At 45.4% G+C, this 15849-nt stretch overlaps 1 protein-coding gene across 1 annotated transcript in view; it reads right to left on the bottom strand.

The window, feature by feature from the left end:
- The window catches only part of hhatlb (hedgehog acyltransferase like, b), a 56812-nt gene extending 45666 nt beyond the window's left edge, over positions 1-11146 (bottom strand). The window contains exons 1-2 of the mRNA XM_068052169.1: positions 11041-11146; positions 7016-7083 (exon numbers count right to left, since the gene is read on the bottom strand). Coding sequence (XP_067908270.1) covers positions 7016-7083; positions 11041-11146 — 174 coding nt within the window. The remainder of the gene's footprint in view (positions 1-7015; positions 7084-11040) is intronic.
- Positions 11147-15849: the final 4703 nt, after the last annotated feature.

The following is a 15849-nucleotide window of genomic DNA, read 5'->3' as shown; positions in this document are numbered from 1 at the left end:
AAATTGATTAAAACCCTAATTAACTAATTAATAAGTAGAGTAACTAAACCAGAGGGAGGAGGAGATAGATTACTGTATTTAGCATTTAATATTTATAGTAGGAATCTAGCACGAGGGACCATATAGTTAATTGTAACATAATTTAGTCAGGATTTAAGAAGTATTTATTTATTTTAAACTCATTTATTAATTAGTGCTAGAAATGTCAGTTAGAGGGGTAAAGTGCTTCACCTGTGAGATGTGGGAGGTCTGTGACGCTTCCAGCGTTCCGGACGACTACATCTGCAGGAAGTGTACCCAGTTGCAGCTCCTCACAGACCGCATGGATCGGTTGGAGCAGCAACTGGATGCACTAAGGAGCATGCAGGTGGCAGAAAGCGTCACAGACAGGAGTTTTAGAGAAGTGGTTAGACCCAAGGTGCAGGCAGATAGATGGGTGACCGCTAGAAGTGGCAGGCAGTCAGTGCAGGAATCCCCTGTGGCTATCCCCCTCTCTAACAAGTATACTGTTTTGAATACTGTTGCAGGGGATGGCCTATCAAGGGAAAACAGCAGCAGCAGCCAGAGCAGTGGCACCACGGCTGGCACTGTTGTTCAGCAGGGAGGGACAAAGCGCAGAAGAGCAATAGTTATAGGGCACTCTATAGTCAGGGGCACAGATAGGCGCTTCTGTGGACGTGAAAGAGACTCCAGGATGGTATGTTGCCTCCCTGGTGCCTGGGTCAAGGATGTCTCTGAACGGACACGGGCATTCTGAAGGGGGAGGGTGAACAGCCAGAGGTTGTGGTACACATCGGTACCAACAACATAGGCAGGAATAGTGATGAGGTCCTGCAGGGGGTGGTTTGGGAGTTAGGTAGAAAGTTAAAAGACAGGACCTCTAGGGTTGTAATCTCGGGATTACTCCCTGTGCCACATGCCAGTGAGGCTAGAAATAGGAAGATAGTGCAGCTAAACACGTAGCTGAACAGCTGGTGTAGAAGGGAGGGTTTCAGATATCTGGACCATTGGGTTCTCTTCAGGGACAGATGGGACCTGTACAAGAAGGATGGGTTGCATCTAAACTGGAAGGGCACTAATATCCTGGCTGCGAGGTTTGCTAACGTCACTTGGGAGGGTTTAAACTAGTGTGGCAGGGGGGTGGGAACCAGAGCAGTAGGACAGCTAGTGAAGTAAATGAGGAGGACATAGTAAATAAGGCCAGTAAGACTAAGAGGAAGAGCAGGCAGGGAGATGTTGCTGAGCACAGCGGGACTGGTGGTCTGAAGTGCATTTGTTTCAATGCGAGAAGTATAACAGGTAAGGCAGATGAACTTAGAGCTTGGATTAGTACTTGGAAATATGATGTTGTTGCTATTACAGAGACTTGGTTGAGGGAAGGACAGGATTGGCAGCTAAATGTTCCAGGATTTAGAAGCTTCAGGCAGGATAGAGGGGGATGTAAAATGGGTGGGGGAGTTGCATTACTTGTTAAGGAGAATATCACAGCTGTACTGCGGGAGGACACCTCGGAGGGGTCATGCAGCGAGGCAATATGGGTGGAGCTCAGGAATAGGAAGGGTGCAGTCACGATGTTGGGGGTTTACTACAGGCCTCCCAACAGCCAGCGGGAGGTAGAGGAGCAGATATGTAGACAGATTTTGCAAAGATGTAAAGGTAACAGGGTTGTAGTGGTGGGTGATTTTAACTTCCCCTATATTGACTGGGACTCACAGTGCTAGGGGCTTGGATGCGTCAGAATTTGTAAGGAGCATCCAGGAGGGCTTCTTGAAACAATATGTGGATAGTCCAACTAGGGATGGGGCCATTCTGGACCTGGTATTGGGGAATGAGCCCGGCCAGGTGGTCGAAGTTTCAGTAAGGGAGCATTTCAGGAACAGTGACCATAATTCCATAAGTTTTAAGGTACTTGTGGATAAGGATAAGAGTAGTCCTCGGGTGAAGGTGCTAAATTGGGGGAAGGCTAATTATAACATTATTAGGCAGGAACTGAAGAATTTAGATTGGGGGGGCGGCACATCTGACATGTGGGAGTCTTTCAAACGTCAGTTGATTAGAATCCAGGACCGGCATGTTCCTGTGAGGAAGAAGGATAAGTTTGGCAAGTTTCGGGAACCTTGGATGACGCTGGATATTGTGAGCCTAGTGAAAAAGAAAAAGGAAGCATTCATAAGGGCTAGAAGGCTGGGAACAGACGAAGCCCTTGAGGAATATAAAGACAGTAGGAAGGAACTTAAGCAAGGAGTCAGGAGGGCTAAAGGGGGTCATGAAAAGTCATTGGCAAACAGGATTAAGGAAAATCCCAAGGCTTTTTATACATATATAAAGAGCAAGAGGGTAACCAGGGAAAGGGTTGGCCCATTCGACAGAGGAGGGAATCTATGTGTGGTGCCAGAGGAAATGGGCGAGGTACTAAATGAGTACTTTGCATCAGTATTCACCAAAGAGAAGGACTTGGTGGATGATGGGTCTAGGGAAGGGAGTGTAGATAGTCTCGGTCACGTCATTATCAAAAAGGTGGTGGTGTTGGGCGTCTTGCAAAGCATTAAGGTAGATAAGTCCCCAGGGCCTGATGGGATCTACCCCAGAATACTGAGGGAGGCAAGGGAAGAAATTGCTGGGGCCTTGACAGAAATCTTTGCATCCTCATTGGCTACAGGTGAGGTCCCAGAGGACTGGAGAATAGCCAATGTTGTTCCTTTATTTAAGAAGGGTAGCAAGGATAATCCAGGAAATTATAAGCCGGCGAGCCTTACGTCAGTGGTAGGGAAATTATTAAATTATTAGAGAGGATTCTTTGGGACAGGATTTACTCCCATTTGGAAACAAATGAACTTATTAGCGAGAGACAGCATGGTTTTGTGAAGGGGAGGTCATGTCTCACTAATTTGATTGAGTTTTTTGAGGAAGTGACGAAGATGATTGATGAAGGAAGGGAGGTGGATGTTATCTATATGGACTTTAGTAAAGCCTTTGACAAGGTCCCTCATGGCAGACTGGTACAAAAGGTGAAGTCACACGGGATCAGAGGTGAGCTGGCAAGATGGATACAGAACTGGCTCAGTCATAGAAGACAGAGGGTAACAGTGGATGGGTGTTTTTCTGAATGGAGGGATGTGACTAGTGGTGTTCCGCAGGGATCAGTGCTGGGACCTTTGCTGTTTGTAGTATATATAAATGATTGAGGAAAATGTAGCTGGTCTGATTAGTAAGTTTGTGGACGACAAAGGTTGGTGGAGTTTGTTGAGGATTGTCAGAGGATACAGCAGGATATAGATCGGTTGGAAACTTGGGTGGAGAAATGGCAGATGGAGTTTAATCTGGACAAATGTGAGGTAATGCATTTTGGAAGGTCTAATGCAGGTGGGAAGTATACAGTAAATGGCAGAACCCTTAGGAGTATCGACAGGCAGAGAGATCTGGGCGTACAGGTCCACAGGTCACTGAAAGTGGCAACGCAGGTGGATAAGGTAGTCAAGAAGGCATACGGCACGCTTGCCTTCATCGGTCAGGGCATAGAGTATAAAAATTGGCAAGTCATGCTGCAGCTGTACAGAACCTTAGTTAGGCCACACTTAGAATATTGCGTGCAATTCTGGTCGCCACACTACCAGAAGGACATGGAGGCTTTGGAGAGGGTACAGAGGAGGTTTACCAGGATGTTGCCTGGTCTGGAGGGCATTAGCTATGAGGAGAGGTTGGATAAACTCGGATTGTTTTCACTGGAACGACGGAGGTGGAGGGGCAACATGATAGAGGTTTCCAAAGTTATGAGCGGCATGGACAGAGTGGATAGTCAGAAGCTTTTTCCCAGGGTGGAAGAGTCAGTTGCTGAGGGGCAAAGTTTAGAGGGGATGTGCGAGGCAAGTTCTTTACACATGGGGTGGTGAGTGCTTGGAACTTGCTGCCGGGGGAGGTGGTGGAAGCAGGTACGATAGCAACGTTTAAGAAGCATCTTGACAAATATATGAATAGGATGGGAATAGAGGGATTTGGGCCCCGGAAGTGCAGAAGGTTTTAGTTTAGACAGCCATCAAGATCGGCGCAGGCTTGGAGGGCCGAATGGCCTGTTCCTGTGCTGTACTGTTCTTTGTGAGTGTAGATAGGCATTTTAATCATGGAAAGCTACACAGCTGATCCACATTTTGTCCTCACTTACTTAGAAATGGAATACACTGGATGATTTTCCTTTCTCCAGCCCGGGGTCTAGAAATAGCACTGATAATGCCTCACCTCCAGTAGTCAGGTGATTCAGCACAGGATGTAGATTGAACAGGAGACCTTCCAATTGGTTCCCTAATGGGTAGTGAGGGAAGATGTTGGGAGAACTTGTCCTGCAGAGCCACTTACTGGCCAGGGCATGCAACTACACCGTGACAGTTGACATAGCAAACTTGAATAGGAAACGTTGATACAGCAATAATGAAGATCAACACTAGGAGAGAGGGAGAGGGAGAGGGAGAGGGAGAGGGAGAGGGAGAGGGAGAGGGAGAGGGAGAGGGAGAGGGAGAGGGAGAGGGAGAGGGAGAGGGAGAGGGAGAGGGAGAGGGAGAGGGAGAGGGAGAGGGAGAGGGCTGCAATTTTTAACAAAACACAATTGAGAATAATCAAAAAAAGATTCTAAAAAATGGAGTGCAATTTCAGAGGATTTATGCATGCTTTTTATTTTTCAAAAATTAATCTTTTCTGGTTTCTGTTCAAATCCCTCCATGGCCTCACCCCTCCCTATCTCTAACTCGCCACCTGCCCGTCGACCCTCCGAGATAGCTACACTCTTCCAATTCTGGCCTCTTGTGCAACCTTGGTTTTAGACCACTCCGCCATTGGTGGCTGTGCCTTCAGTTTGAGAGAGTGGCGGGAAGGGGAGAGAGTGCGGGACCAGCGGGCAGTTTGAGAGAGTGGCAGGAAGGGGAGAGCGAGCCCTTGACATCAACACAGCATTTGACCGATTATGGCATCAAGCAACCCTAGCAAAACTGAAGTCAATGGGAATCGGGGGAAAACTTCCCGTTGGTTGGAGTCGTACCTAGCGCAAAGGAAGCTGGTTGTGGTTGTTGGAGGTCAATCACCTCAGCTCCAGGACATCACTACAGGAATTCCTCAGGGTACTGTCCTAGGCCCAACCATCTTCAGCTGCTTCAATGATCTTCCCTCAATCATATGGAAGGATGTGAATGCATTGGAGGCAGTTCAGAGGAGGTTTACTGGAATGAGTAGGTTGTCTTGTGAGGAAAGGTTGGACAGACTGGGCTTGTTTTCACTGGCGTTTGGAAGAGGGGAAACTTGATTGAAGTTTATAAGATCCTGAACAGTCTTGACAAGGTGGATGTGGAAATGACGTTTCCTCTTGTGGGCGAGTCCAGAACTAGGGTGCACTGTTTTAAAATTAGGGGTCACCCTTTTTGGACAAAGATGAGGAGAAATGTTTTCTCTGAGGGTTGTGCAACTTTGAGGTCGATAGATTCTCATTAGGCAAGGGAATAAAAGATTATCAGGGGTAGACGGACGACTGGAATTCAAAACACAAACAGATCAGCCATGATCTTATTGAATGGCGGAGCAGACTTGAGGGGCCGAATGGCAGACTTCTGCTCCTTATTTGTATCATATGCTCGTATAAGGTCAGAACTGGGGATGTTCGCTGACGATTGCGTAATGTTCAGCATTATTTGCGACTTCTTAGATCCTGAAGCAGTCCGTGTAGAAATGCAGCAAGACCAGGACAATATCCAGGCTTGGGCTGATAAGTGGTAAATAACATGTGTGCCACACAAGTGCCAGGCAATGACCATCTCAAACATCTCCCCTCGACATTCAATGGCATTACGATCGCTGAATCCCCCACTATCAACATCCTGGGGGTTACCATTAACCAGAAACTGAACAGGAGTAGCCATATAAATAGCATGGCTACAACAGCAGGTCAGAGGCTAGGAATCCTGAGGTGAGTAGCTCACCTCCTGACTCCCCTAAGCCAACTAGAAGGACAAGGGCAGCAGATGCATGGGAACACCACCACCTGCAAGTTCCCCTCCAAGTCACACACCATCCTGACTTGGAACTATATTGCCATTCCTTCACTGTCGCTGGGTCAAAATCCTGGAATTCCCTTCCTAACAGCATTGTGGATGTACCTACACCACATGGAATGCAGCGGTTCAAGAAGGCAGCTCACCACCACCTTCTCAAGGGCAATTAGGGATGGGCAATAAATGCTGGCCTAGCCAGCGACGCCCACATCCCATGAATGAATAAAAAAAAAGCAATGCTGTTGAGCTTCAATTGAGAAATCTGAGACGGGAGCCTCACACTGTAAGGAAGGCAGATTTGGCCAACAACATAAAGAAGCATTTCACAGCCGTTTCCAGTGGCAGGAGGGTCAGTAACCAGTGGACACAGATTTAAGATAATTGGCAAAAGAACCAGAGGGAAGACGAGTAGAATTTTCTTTGAAAACAACACGCAGTGTTTTATAATGATCTGGAATGCAACGCTAGTAAAAGGTGGTGGAAGCAGATTCAGCAGTAACTTTCAAAATGCGATTGGATATATATTTAAAAAAGGAAAAGCTTGCAGGGCTATGGGGAGAGGGCGGGGGTGGGTCTTTCAAAGAGTCAGAACAGGCATGATGGGCCAAATGGCCTCCTTCTATGCTGCATTTCATGATCTGACAGAAATGAAGGGATGCTTGGTGAGGACAGGGTAGGGCTCGACAGCGATGCTTCTATGGAGGAATAGCCTTATGACAAAATCGACACAGATCACACATTATTAATGACCGGGTACTAGCTCTTGTGCACCCACATCCTGGTGGGCAGCTGATGTCGTCAGAAGGGGAGGGGAGAAAATTAACTGAAAAAAAGAGCAGTCAACGGGGTATGTGAGGATTCAGCACAGCACAGACCCTTTGAGATCGATGGCCAGTAACACTCTTTCACAGAGTCCGGTGCCTCAAGGTGACCTAGCCAACTCGATAAGCCAGTGAGGCAAATCTCTAACAAATTCAGGGACTTACCATTTTCCGACCAATGTAGGACCAGCCACGCTTGACACTCTGCTTAAAACTCTGCTTGCTCATGTTATCTGCGGGAAGACAAGAATTAAATACATGGTATAAAACAAACACGAGCCTGAAAGCAAAGATATCCTTAAAAGAATGGCGGTTCCAAGGACGAGCTTTTGACAAACTCTGTTTCGTTTCATGCAGTAGTAAGAATAGAAAAGCAGTTTTGTTTTTATAAAAGGCACGAAACTTATAAATGTGAACGTTCAGAGGGCCTTGGGCTGTACTCGTACAAGGAACAAGGAAAGTTACAGCAGGCAATTACTAAGGCAAATGGTATGTTGGCCTTTATTGCAAGGAGATTGGAGTACAGGAATAAGGAAGTCGTATTACAATTGTACAGGGCTTTGGTGAGACCACACTTGGAGTTCTGATCTCCGTATTTAAAGGAAGGATATACTTGCATTGGAGGCAGTACAACAAAGCTTCACTAGATTGGTCCCTGGGATGAAGGGTTGTCCTATGAGGAGAGGCTAAATAAAATTGGCCTTTACTCTGGTGTTTAGAAGAATGATCTCATTGAAACATAGAAGATTCTGAAGAGGCTAGATAGGGTAGACAGAGGTTGTTTCTCCTGGCTGGGGAATCTAGAACACAGGGGCATAGTCTCCAGATAGTTTGGCATCCCTCCAACTATGAAAGATGATGGACACACAGCAAACAATCCATTTCGGTGGGGTGTCTTCTCTTGGTGCACCTTTACTGATGGCTGTGAAGGCTAATCCTGGAGAGGCAGATTCTGCCACAAGTGCTGCAAGTGAAGCTACCAAGTGACAGTGAGTTGTTGTTTTTGACCTGTTGCTAAGCCGCTGTAGCAACTGGTCATTGTGGTAGTGCACACCAGTCCACAGGATGTGTCACCATTTCCCTCTTTCACCAGCTAGTGACTCCCAGGTGCAATAGTCGACATTTAGAGCCTCCATGTCATGCTTGCAAACATTCTTGAAGCGGAGCTTTGGGCTCCCACTCGTCGTCCGGCTACCTCACCATACAGAAGGTCCTTGGGTATACGACTGTCTTCCATCCTGCGGATGTGTCCGATCCACTGAAGCCGCCTCTGTTTGATTATTGCCAACACACTTGGTAGCTCTGCCTTTGAGAGGACTATTGCATTTGTGATTGTTATGCCAGGATATACCCATAATGCACCGCAGACAGCGAAGATGGAAATTATTGAGCTTCTTTTCCTGGTAGCTGTAAGTCACTCATGTTTCACAGCCATACAGCGAGGTGCTGAGAACACAGGCCTTATAAACTATCAGCTTAGATAAATCTCAGGATAAGAGGTCAATCACTTAAGGACTAAGATGGGGAGAAATGTCTTCATTCAAAGGGTTGTGAATCTTTGGAATTCTCTATCCCAGAGGGTATTGGCTACTTCATCACTGAATATAGTTAATGCTGAGATAGGCAGATTTTTGGTCTCTCAGGGAATCAATGGATATGGGGAGTGGGCAGGAAACTAGAGTTGAGGCAGAAGATCAGCCATGATCGTATTGAATGGCAGAGCAGGCTCGAGGAGCCGAATGGTCTACACCTGCTCCCATTTCTCATGTTCTTAAAAGCCAAACCAGCCATGATTCCTTTCACCACAGGACCCTCCTACACACTCTTCCCCACGCCCTACCCAAAGCTTGCAGTACTGATAAAAACATCTCACACCATCTTCCACTCTGACTCCCTCCCTTTCTCCAAACTCTGGAATTCCTCACCTGTGTTACTCTTCCTAACCTCCTCAGGCCATCAAAATCCAAGCTAGGATCTCCTAAACATTACTTCCTGATATACCTCAACATTTTTTTCAATGTTAAAGATGTCCTTCAACCTGCTCCTAGGTTTCTGAATAATAATCAAATAAAAATTCACAGAATTTATAAGATGTTTCATTTCAGTGCATTGGGCCAAAACACTTGTTCATAAAGGCTTCATTAACTTGTTAAACTCTTCAGATTCTGAATTTTTCTAGATGCTATTTTTGCAGCATAGGTTAGTGCATTTGTGTTCATTTTTAGTTCTCCTACTGCAACACAGTTATTAACTTGACTGTATGATCTACTGCACTAAAATTAGCATGAGCAAATAAATCCTTCTGAAGCACTACAATTCCATGTAAACATATTTGCTTCAACTGTGAGAACCACAGGTAACTGCAACTTTGAACTGATTTTTATAAGATGGGACAGTTTGGGATGATATTTCAAAAAAAGCCACCTGCCCTGTCAAGGCAGTTCCTTCCACAGACCCATGTGCCAGTCAGTCAATCAGGAGCTCTGCCAATTTACCCACTGAAAGGGTTCATTCGAACTTGGCAATATTGGGAGCGAAAGATTTTTGATAGGCAAGGGCATCAAGGGATGTGAAGCAAAGGTGACCAAATGGAGCTGGGATGCAGATCAGTCATGATGTAAGTGAATGGCAGAAGAGGTTTGAGGGGCCGAATAGCCTGCTCCTAATCTTCGGAGGAAAAATTCAGTATAAATGCTCCCACTTTCCATAGGTAATCAAGCAAAATTCCAGAATACTCATCCAACTCCATGTCAACTGTTCAACTCTGGGCTCCTGCCTCCACACAATACTCTCGCTCTCCTTCTTCCAGAAGGATCAGTAGCACAACAGGTAAGATGTGCCTGCTTATATCTATGCCCATTCCTCTAGCCTCCTATCCTTGGTCCAGACAGGCAGTTAACACACTGGGAATGTACTGTACAGACCGAGAGTGTCATTGGCAGGCTTATGCCCTCGTGGATGCAGTAAATCAATAAAAGCTCCTTAAATATATTTTAATGCCCTGACCACATACAGAAGTGTCGGTGGCAGTGAAACATGATCTTTTAACACTGCAGCAATACAAGACATGCAGTGCAATGGATTCCACAACACTGGTTCAGCTTGGTATCACCGTCTGGTAGAATGCGTCAAACCCAAGCTACCAGCTTCAAGGAACAGAACAAGTGAGAAATGTTTTTAAGAACAAGAATATTCAGGACCAGGAAATGTGATTTGACCGAGTGGGTAATCCTGGTATCTAGGACAAGGAAGGGCAGCAAAGCCATAGGACGCTGATTCACCTGTATGGTGTCAAGCATGGGAAACTAGAGACAAGGAGAGACTTGGGACTGGAGCCGAGCAGGCAAAGAGGAGTTTAATTTAGGCTCGTTTTCCGTAATGATTGGTTTTGGTCAGGTGATTAGGGAAAAACTGTTTCTTCTGACTGGGGAGTCAGAACACAGAGTGACGATGTAACGCAGAGTGATAACTTTACCCCAGTGGTTGCTGGAAGCAGGGAAAGTCTTGTAGAAACGCTAAGCTTTGTGTTGCACTCTATTAAGTGTCCAATCTGAACATCTTTGAGCAGGCAGATGCCTAGCAGACGCTGCAGCATCTTCAAGTGGGAGAGAGATTGGAGATGAGAAAATTGAAGGGAACTGTTCCAGGTGATCAGTCTTTACCGTGTACAGGGGACACTGGCAGTGACCTGGGAGAAGACGATTTGCCTGCCTCCACAATTGCAGAGCGTCAGGCAAGGGAGATGGAGGGGAGAATACAATTACAGGAAAAACTAGAAGAATGGGGATTACAAAATTAATGGTCAACTGTGTTTGAATTTGGAGTTCAGATACAGATCAGCCAAGAGTTAACTGAATGACAGAATAGGCTCAATGGGCTGAATGGCCTCCTCCTGTTCCTATACTTTGGATATGGAGTTTCAGGTGACACTGTTTGGGAGAGACTTGTAATGTGTCTGTGAAGGTTTTCTGCCACTATGCAACGGTCTATGCCAATATTTATACTCCATATGAGCCTCCTCCCACCCTCCATCTAATCCTATCAACAAACAGACATGTCTATTCCTAATCACTGACTAAACTATTAAGACACACAAAGAGAATCATTTTGAGGGGAAGGGGAGGGGGAAGAAATGAAGAAGTGGCAGGAATGACAAATGAGTGTTGACTGATCAGTCTCCTTCCTGTTACCTGTTGAGGCTTCATAGATCCAACTTGCTGCCCACAGAATGGCCAGGGACAACACCAGGGTGTAAAGGCACAGCTCCGCCTTGGGTAAAGCAGTCTTAAGACCCATATCTGCAGATCACCAGCTCCAGGGAAGGAAGACCAGAACTGGGGAAGGAAATGGAGAAAAAGAATCAGAAATTACAGTAGGATTGAAACTGAAACAAATTGTGATGATGGCGGGTTTTGGCTCTCTAGCACCCTGCTTTTTAAATATAGCAAGTCTAGGAATTAGCGTTGGCCATGATAGGTAACAAATACTTAATGCGTTCATTCGGGATTCCTCTGCCCACGATTTTAATGGCCGGGTTAAACCATTTAAAATAAACAGGTTATAACACCTGTTCCGTAACATCTGGGCCGACATTAAATATCTGTTGATTAAATTTTAGGCTTGTATTTTTAATCAAGTATATAGGAGACACACACACACACACGTATAAAACAAACAGGGAAAATGTCCAAGTGCCTGTGGAGTTTATAGTGTTCCCAATTACAGAGTACACTTACCAAATGGAGGTATGTCACATTTAAATCTAGTGCTGCTAGTTCCCCTGAAAGCAGTTAACAAATCACCTTGAACTTGTATCCAAGCATCTTCTCCCATGGCACCTTAAAAGGAACATGAAGTGAAGCCTTTGCTGTGCAACTGGTGTGGGCTCAGGCAGGAATCTGCAACATTAGGCTACCATTCTGTCAACTAGTCAAGGAGATCAGACATCCAGACATGCATCTGGGTCCAGATCCAGGGAGATCATATTTAGCTCTGTATCACATCTCAGCTAACGAACTGACCCTTGGCATTGGTCCATAGTCTTGTCTTACGGAAAGGTGCACTACAGCAATCATTAAAAAGCAGTAATGTGCCTGTAGACAGGGAAAATCCGGTGACTAAAGGACAAAGAATTCTAACTTCACACATAACACCAAGGTGAAGATATACAGTATTACCAATGGGATAATCTGACAACAGCTCCAAACCTCTGTCTTCAAAACAGGCTCAAAGAATTGGTCAGAAATCATCAAACCTGCCATCATGCAAAAAAAAAAAAAATTCATTCAAGGATTTGGGAGTCGCTGGCTAGGCCAGCATTTATTGCTCATCCCTAACTGCCTTTGGGAAGGTGGTGGTGAGCTGCCTCCTTGAACCACTGTAGTCCTTAGGGTGAAGGTACACCCACAGTGCTGTTAGGAAGGGAGTTCCAGGATTTTGACCCAGCGACAGTGAAGGAACAGCGATACAGTTCCAAGTCAGAACGGTGTGTGGCTTGGAGGGGAACTTGCAGGTGATAGTTTTCCTATGCAGCTGCATCCATGGTGATAGAGGTCGCAGGTTTGGAAGGTGCTGTGAAAGGAGCCTTGGTGAGTTGCTGCAGTGCATCTTGTGGATGGTACACACTGCTACCACCATGCATTGGTGGTGAAGGGAGTGAATGTTGAAACATAGAAAATAGGAGCAGGAGTAGGCCATTCGGCCCATCGAGCCCGCCCCACCATTTATTATGATCATGGCTGATCATCCAACTCTGTAACCTGTTCCCGCTTTCGCCCCATACCCTTTGATTCCTTTAGACCCAAGAGCTATATCTAACTCCTTCTTGAAAACATATAATGTTTTGGCCTCAACTGCTTTCTGTGGTAGTGAATTCCACAGGCACACCACTCTCTGGGTGAAGACATTTCTCCACATCTCAGTCCTGAAAAGTTTACCCCGTATCCTTAGACTATGACCCCTGGATCTGGACTCCCCCACGATTGGGAACATCCTTCCTGTATCTACCCTGTCAAGTCCTGTTAGAATTTTATAGGTTTCTATGAGATTCCCCCCTCACTCTTCTGAACTCCAGCGAATATAATCCTAACTGACTCAATCGCTCCCCATACATCAGTCCCGCCATCCCAGAAATCAGACTGGTAAACCTTCACTGCACTCCCTCTATAGCAAGAACATCCTTCCTCAGATAAAGGACTCCAAAACTGCACACAATATTCCAGGTGTGACCTCACCAAGGCCCTGCATAATTGCAACAAGACACCCCTGCTCCTGTACTCAAATCCTCTCGCTACATAGGCCAACATAGCATTTGCCTTTTTTACCCCCTGTTGCACCTGTATGCTTATCTTCAGCGACTGGTGTATGAGAACACCCAGGTCTCGCTGCATATTCCCCTCTCTCTGTTTATAGCCATTCAGATAATAATCTGCCTTCCTGTTTTTGCTACCAAAGTGGATAACCTCACATTTATCCACATTATATTGTATCTGCTATGCATTAGCCCACTCACTCAACTTGTTCAAATCACCTTGAAGCCTCTCTGCATCCTCCTCACAACTCGCCCTCCCACCCAGTTTTGTGTCATCTGCAAATTTGGAGATATTACATTTAGTTCCCTCATCTAAATTATTAATGTATATTGTGAATAGCTGGGGTCCTAGCACCGATCCCTGCAGTACCCCACTAGTCACTGCCTGCCATTCGGAAAAAGACCCATTTATCCCTACTCTTTGTTTCCTGTCTGCCAACCAATTTTCTATCCATCGCGATACACTACCCCCAATCCCATGTGCTTTAATTTTACACGCTAATCTCTTATGTGGGACTTTGTCGAAAGCCTTCTGAAAGTCCAAATAAACCACATCCACTGGCTCCCCCTCATCAACTCTACTAGTTACATCCTCAAAGAATTCTAGTAGATTTGTCAAGCATGATTTCCCTTTCGTAAATCCATGCTGACTCTGCCCGATTCTACCATTGTTCTCTAAGTGCTCTGCTATAAAATCTTTGATAATGGACTCTAGAATTTTCCTCATTACCGACGTCAGGCTGACTGGTCTATAATTCCCTGCTTTCTCTCTGCAGCGAAGGTTTACCAGACTAATTCCTGGGACGGCGGGACTGACGTATGAGGAGAGACTGAAGTGGTGGATGGGGTGCCGATCAAGCAGGCTGCTTTGTCCTAGATGGTGTCGAGCTTCTTGAGTGTTGTTGGAGCTGCACTCATCCAGGCAAGTGGAGAGTATTCCAACACACTCACTGGTGGACAGGCAGTAGGGAGACAGGCGAGTTGCTCACCAAATTGACAACCTCTGACCTGTTCTTGTGGTCAGGTAGTTAAATGGCTGGTCCAGTTAAGTTTCTGGTCGATGGTAACTCCCAGAATGTGATAGTGGGGGATTCAGCAATGGGAGATTAGATTTTCTCTTGCTGGAGATGGTCATTACCTGGCACTTAGGTGGTGTTACTTACCAGCCCAAGCATGGATATTGTCCAGGTCTTACTGTAGATGGGCAAAGGATCGCTTCAGTATCTGAGGAACTGCAGATGGAACTGAACACTATGCAATCAGCAAACATCCCCACTTCTGACCTTATGATGGAGGGAAGGTCATTGATGAAGCAGTTGAAAGTGGTTGTGCCTGGGACACTACCTTGAGGAACTCCTCCTGCAATCAACATTAGACCTAACTCCAGTATTCCTCCTCCTGATGGATAGAGTCACATTGTGTGTGGGGATATGGAGAGTTCTTGCTAAAAAGTCATGTGCAATGATCAAAGGCTCCTGTAAGCCAAATCAAAGAAGGTTAAACATTTCCTTCTAAAGCTTGATCCCAGGTACTTGACATTAGAATAATTAGCTATTCCCCTGGCTAGTTTACTTCAGCTGTTTCCACTAACTGGCATTGTCGCAAACATAAGACCTATCCAGGAGACTAGACTATCAGACCAATAACTCCAGACCTGTAGCGATGTTGCCAAATCAATTCGCACTCATAGAAAAATCATTGTAAATCATTGCAGCTGCTGCGATATCTCCATCTCAATCTGTCATCCAGTCACCGATATGGTTTCAGAGCAAAGAGGTCATCGTCTCAACCTCAGGCTCCAGAAACTCACTCATTCTCTTGACAGCCATCACTAAATGGCAGTCGGCCCAACATTCCTGGAGTCATCAATGAGATGACTTTTTACAGCAGTGATGGACGTTGGGGATATTTGGCTTCACCAGAACTCACAAGCATCAAGTCATAGCAAATGGCCTGTCATTTAACAAAAAAATAGTCACAAATATGCAGGGATTCCTCTAAAGGGAGTGTCCTTGGCCCAACCAGTTCTAAAACACAATCTGATCGGTCTATAATTATTTGGAAGATCTTTGTATTTAAAAAAAAAATTTAGACAGGGTATATGCAAATTCACTATCTGCATCTTTAAAAAGGAACTCCTTTTCTTTTTCCAACTGCTGATCAGATCCATCCAGGTTTTTAAAATGAGAGTTGGCAAGCCTTCTTTATTGGTACCACTGCCTCCACTCAGATTAATCAGGTCTAAGACTGTTTGGTGACTGGGTGGCGATAAAGTTAATATAGGACAGTCTTCAGACAGTGTTAAGAGGCGAAGTCATTAAATCTGATGGCTGACCTTTCAACGGATGTACATGAGAGGAATATATTGAATGTTTCAACATTGCCACCTTTGACTTTTACTGCAACTCTACTTTAGCTCAGTTAAATTTGCTTATGATGTTGAACTCGCTGAGGTACAAGGCTGTAAAGAGTTAATACTGAAGCCCGTGAGAGACCCCACCCACTGTATGAGCAATGATGTACACGAGATAGGTGCGAGAAAAAAGTATAGCAACACAAAGGATGCTAGCTTAGGTGGCTTGTAGAGAGTGTATATAGTAACTGTAAATAAGTGTTGTTCGTTAACCTTTACCAGAGTCTAAGACTTTCTCTGGAACGCCCTACAATGTTACTAATACAAAACCAACAA

Source organism: Heterodontus francisci, chromosome 2 (assembly GCF_036365525.1).
Source record: "Heterodontus francisci isolate sHetFra1 chromosome 2, sHetFra1.hap1, whole genome shotgun sequence".
Classification (NCBI taxonomy): domain Eukaryota; kingdom Metazoa; phylum Chordata; class Chondrichthyes; order Heterodontiformes; family Heterodontidae; genus Heterodontus; species Heterodontus francisci.
The sequence above is the reverse complement of the archived record's forward strand: the minus strand, read 5'-3'. Positions and strand labels throughout refer to the sequence as shown.